Source organism: Nematolebias whitei, chromosome 8, assembly GCF_014905685.2.
Source record: "Nematolebias whitei isolate Nwh7 chromosome 8, NemWhi1, whole genome shotgun sequence".
Classification (NCBI taxonomy): Eukaryota; Metazoa; Chordata; class Actinopteri; order Cyprinodontiformes; family Rivulidae; genus Nematolebias; species Nematolebias whitei.
The window spans coordinates 33457015-33462931 of record NC_056505.1 but is presented as its reverse complement, the minus strand read 5'-3'; the positions used below and the strand labels follow the sequence as shown (position 1 = coordinate 33462931).

Sequence of the window (5917 nt, the reverse complement as noted above, 5' to 3'; positions counted from 1 at the left end):
ATATATATACATATATATATATATATACACACATATATATACATATATATACATATATACATATATATATACACACATATATATACATACATATATATACATATATATATATATACATATATATACATATATATATACACACATATATATACATATATATACATATATACATATACACATATACACACATATATATATATACATATATACATATACACATATATACATATATACATATATACATATATACAGATATACATACATATATATATACATATATACATACATATATATATACATATATACATATATATATACATACATATATATACATACATACATACATATATACATATATACATACATATATACATACATACATATACATACATATATACATACATACATATATATACATATATACATACATACATATATATACATATATACATACATATATATACATATATACATACATACATATATATACATATATACATACATACATATATATACATATATACATACATACATATATATACATATATACATATATATACATATATATACATATATACATATATATACATATATACATATATACACATATATACATATATACATATATACATATATATACATATATACATATACATACATAAATATATATATATATATATATATATATATATTTTTATATTTTTTTTTATTTTTTTTTAATCTTTTTGGGTGTAACTGGGACCCTGAGTATATAATATGGTCCCACCTCATGTACGACACGTGATGCGAATTACAATAAAGAACTTTGAACCTTGAAGAATCAAATTCATGACGATAAATAGTGATTTTTATTTTGAAATTACCAACGCAAAAGAAAAGAGCACCTTGTTTCTACAATAGTACTGTTTTTAAATACACATAAATACCTCTGTTTCCCTGGAAAGTTGGAGCAATCATCAACGGCGTGATCAAACTGTGTGCAGAAGTCGTCCAGTTCACCACTGTCACCAAACGCGCCCCACTCAACGTTGACACACATCTGACCCTCGTTTCCCTCCACCATTTCAATGTTGTGCATTTCTTCCATGTAGCAGGCGTTGGTGCCGGTGCCTGAATTAAAAACACGTGTTACATGTACCTGTCGTGAAAATTAAACAACAGATTCATGATGAATCTGTCCAGAAGACCTGACTTAACCTTGTTAGAATATAACCTACAGTTTGCTCATAATACATTTAAATACTTAATTATTTAAGAAAAAATGGACACAGGCAGGAAAGGGTGGATGCAGATAGACGTACCTACAATAAGTCCAACCTCACATTTGGGGTCCTCGTAACCACAAGTCATCATGGTTCCCACTGTGTCATTTACTATTGCCACAAAGTTCAAGTCAAACTCCTAAATACAGAAACAAGAGACCAATTTTACTTGTAATACCGGTAAGTTAAAAGCAAAGATTTTAATATTCACAACCAGAATTGAAAAATAAAGTTGAAGCACTGTGTGAATTTATTAAAAACAGAATGCAATGACTTGCAAATCTCAAACCATCTTTTATTTACAGTGGAATATAGTTAACATATCGAAAGTTTAGGGGGCCATTCAAAATTATCAACATTTTCAGGAGCGTACAGAACATACAGTTTTTGAAGACCCCCTCTGCTCCGCCTCTTTGGTTTTGCTTGACTGGACTGATTTCTGAAAGCTCATCTCAAGGCAGGATGTGGACACTTTATCTGTGATTTATGAATCGTTAGAGGAAGTACTGGTCTGTGCAGCCATTTTGCTGAACTGTCTTTTAAATGAGGCTAACATTTACCATGTGGGAGAATAGCAACATGTCAGAAGTGCATATCAAACATGCTCAACATTTTTTTAAATTTTGAAAAACTACACCAGTCCTTGAACCACCCTCAGAGTATGTATGGTTTGTACACTTGTAAAGAATAAAATAAAATCTTGCCCCTAAACTAAGTGTATCATTTTAGAACAAAAGTAAAAGGTCATTTTGAATTTGATGGAAGCAACACATCTAAAAAAAGTTGGGCCTGAGGCAACATAAGACTGAATAAAAAATGAAAAACAATGAAAAACAGCTGGAGAAGCATTTTGCAATAATTACATGTAGCTTAACTGGCAGGTCAGTAACAGGACTGGATAGAAAAAGCAAAATTTAAAGATGGTGAATCTCTCAAAGTGAAAATGGGCAGGAAAATGAACAGTGAGCAAAGAGGTGTTTAAAAATGGTGGCACAAAATCAGAATATTGTTTTTCAATAGAAATTTGGAGAGATTTTGAATATGCCATGACTTATAGTTAATGATTAAAGATTCATCATCTTTTTTACCGGCTTCTTTCTTTTCAGGTCATGGGGGGGGGGGGGGGGGTCCCTGGTGCCCATATCTAGCCATCACTGTGTGAGTGGCGGGGGACACCTGGATGGGTCACAAGTCCATCACAGGGCCACAAAGACAAACGAGACAAACAACCGTTCACGCTCTCTCTCACACCTAGGGACAATTTAGAGTTACCAATCAGTCTAACATGCATGTTTTTGGTCTGTGGGAGGAAACATGAGTACCTGGAGAAAACCCACGCAGCATGGAGAGAACATGTAAACTGCACCCAGAAAGGCCCCCGGCCAGGATTTGATCTGGCAACCTTTTCGCTGAGAGGCAACAGCTCTACTAAATGAGCCACCGTGCTGCCAAGGCATCAGAACAATCTCTGTGCTCAAATGACAATGCTGAAAAAATCAATAATAGAGTTCTGTGAAATTTGGACCCTACATTAAAAACAGGCCAGAAAAGACCACCTCTCTAATGGTATGGGGGTGCATTAGTGCCTATGGCATGTGCAACTTACACATCTGGACATATGCAGAATCAGTGCAAAAAAAATATATACAGGTTTTAGAGCAACATATGATCTCTACCAGACATGTTTTTCAGGGAAGGCCTTGCATATTTAAGCAAGATCATACTCAACTGATTACTGCATCCATTACAACAGCATGGTTTGTTGGAGTCCAGATGCTGAACTGAAATGTCTGCAGTCCAGAACTTTCAGTAATTGAAAACATTATAGGTATCAGAAACAAAAAACTAATAATCCAGCAAAGAGGATCTACAACTATTGGAACAGCTAGACTCCCACATAAGATAAGATATTCCTCTTCAAAAACTCCATCTGCCAGTCCCTAAAAGAAGAGGAACTGTTTCACAGGAAAAAATGCCCCTGTCTCAACTTTTTTGTGATATTTTGCTTCCACTAAATAAAAATAAAATTTTGTAAAATTGGTACAATTTCTTAGGTTAAACATTTGCTTTGTTTATCTGTATTTAAAACATGGTTTTATGTGATAAACAGTGACGCTTAAAAGTTTGTGAACGTTTTGTAATTTTCTACATTTCTGCATAAATATGACTTAAAACATCATTAGATTTTCACACAAGCCCTAAAAGTTGATAACGGGAACCCAGTTCAACAAAAGACACAAAAATATTATACTTGGTCATTTATTTATTGAGGAAAATGATCCAATATTACATATTTATGAGTGGCAAAAGTATGTGAACCTCTAGGATTAGCAGTTAGTTGTGATGTTCTGGATTTTTTCTCTTAGATTCTGTCTCACAGTTGAAGTGCACCTATTATGAAAATTACAGACCTCTCCATTCTTTGAAGGTGGGAAAACTTGCAAAGTTGGCAGTGTATCACATAATTTTGCCACAGTGAGTGTGTGTATATACAGGTGCTGGTCATAAAATTAGAATATGGTGACAAAGTTGATTTATTTCAGTAATTCCATTCAAAAAGTGAAACTTGTATATTATATTCATTCAGTACACACATACTGATATAGTTCAATTTTTTATTTATATTAATTGATGATTATAACTAACAACTAATGAAAACCCCAAATTCAGTATCAGAAAATTAGAATATTGTGAAAAGGTTCAATATTGAAGAGACCATGTACTACACTCTAATCAGCTAATTAACTCAAAACACCTGCAAAGGCCTTTAAAATTTAACATTTCCATTGGAAATCAAAGTTCCAGAGTCTGGAGGAAGAGAGGAGAGACACATAATCCATGTTGCTTCAGATCCAGTGTCAAGTTTCCACAGTCAGTGATGGTTTGGGGTGCCATGTCCTCTGCTGGTGTTGGTCCACTGTGTTTTCTGAGGTCCAAGGTCAACGCAGCCATCTACCAGGAAGTTTTAGAGCAGTTCATGCTTCCTGCTGCTGAACAACTTTATGGAGATGCAGATGTCATTTTCCAACAGGACTTGGCACCTGCACACAGTGCCAAAGCTACCAGGAACTGGTTTAAGGACCATGGTATCTCTGTTCTTAATTGGCCAGCAAACTCGCCTGACATTAACTCCATAGAAAATCTATTGTGAAGAGGAAGATGTGATACACCAGACCCAACAATTCAGAAGAGCTGAAGGCCACTATCGGAGCAACCTGGACTCTCATAACACCTGAGCAGTGCCACAGACTGATCCATTCCATGCCACGCCACACTGCTGCAGTAATCCAGCCAAAAGGAGCCCCAACTAAGTACTGATGCTGTAGGAATGTGCGATATGGCATAAAATTCACATCACGGTATGTATAGTGAAGGGTGGCGATAACGATATATATCGCAATATGTTTTGGGTATAAAACTTAATAGGAATTTTTTAAAAGCATAGGATGTCCTTTTGCCATCATATATTTTGCATTAAAAAAATTCCACTACTAGGTCCAGAGAGTTTTTTTTAATAATAAACAAAGTATTAGGCTTCTTACTTGTAGTGCAAAACAGTGCAAAAGATATCAAATGTAGTTTTAGTCATATGTTTTAAACAAAAGAATATGTTGTTAACTTAACAGTTTCCAGTCTTCTCACTTAAGAAATGAAGAGCAACAGAGCAGCATTTTACACTGAAAACACTTCACCCTCCAACCTCTAGTGGGCGACTCCTTCTGCTTTAATGGAGCTGACACAAAATGAGTCTGTGGCTTTGACCAGAGGGTCTCGCAGTAAAATCACACAACACAGCGTTCTTTTCACAGATCAGAGAGCAGGTTTCTCTAAAGCTGACTAACGCTTACTTCAACTTTCGATGGAAAAAAAAAAAAAAAGAAATTTCGACGGAACACAGCATTTTGTGCATGCGTCAGAATACGGCAACTCTACGGCAAACCGGCCGTACTTAGCTTGTAGCTTCACTACTTAGCCCTCGAAGAAAATACTTTAACGGCACTTGCACACAGTTTTCAACCAAAAAAAGGTAACGATTAAATCTGACTGCTCTGATTTTACACTTGAACACCACTTATGCACAGTTTTCAACAAAAAAAAAGTAATTTTTAACTGACAACTCTGATTTTACATCAGATACAGCATTACCGTGGTTAGCCGGTAGAAGACAGATCTCTATCATAGGCTAAATTTCTATCGTTTCTACCGTATATATCGCACATTCCTATGCTGTACATGCTCATACTTTCATGTTCATACTTTTCAGTTGGCCAACATTTCTAAAAGTCCTTTTCTTTTATTGGTGTTAAGTAATATTCTAATTTTCTGAGATACTGAATTTGGGGTTTTCATTAGATGTCAGTTATAATCATCAACATTAAAAGAAAAACATTTGAAATATATCAGTCTGTGTGTAATGAATGAATATAATATACAAGTTTCACTTTTTAAATCAATTCAGTTTATTCATATAGTGCCATATCACAACAATGTTGTCTCTGGGCACTTTACAAGAGCATTCACATACATAGAACAGACGATTAGTAAAGTTCTCTAAGAAATGGAATTACTGAAATAAATAAACTTTTTCATGATATTCAAATTTAATGACCAGCACCTGTATGTATGTGCATATATATATATATATATATATATAT

General features: G+C 34.3%; 1 protein-coding gene across 1 annotated transcript in view; it reads right to left on the bottom strand.

The window, feature by feature from the left end:
• Positions 1-791: 791 nt before the first annotated feature.
• Positions 792-5917, bottom strand: part of LOC119414075 (hexokinase-2) — an 82150-nt gene continuing 77024 nt past the window's right edge. The window contains exons 14-15 of the mRNA XM_037681193.1: positions 1302-1401; positions 792-1110 (exon numbers count right to left, since the gene is read on the bottom strand). Coding sequence (XP_037537121.1) covers positions 860-1110; positions 1302-1401 — 351 coding nt within the window. The 3' untranslated portion in view covers positions 792-859. The remainder of the gene's footprint in view (positions 1111-1301; positions 1402-5917) is intronic.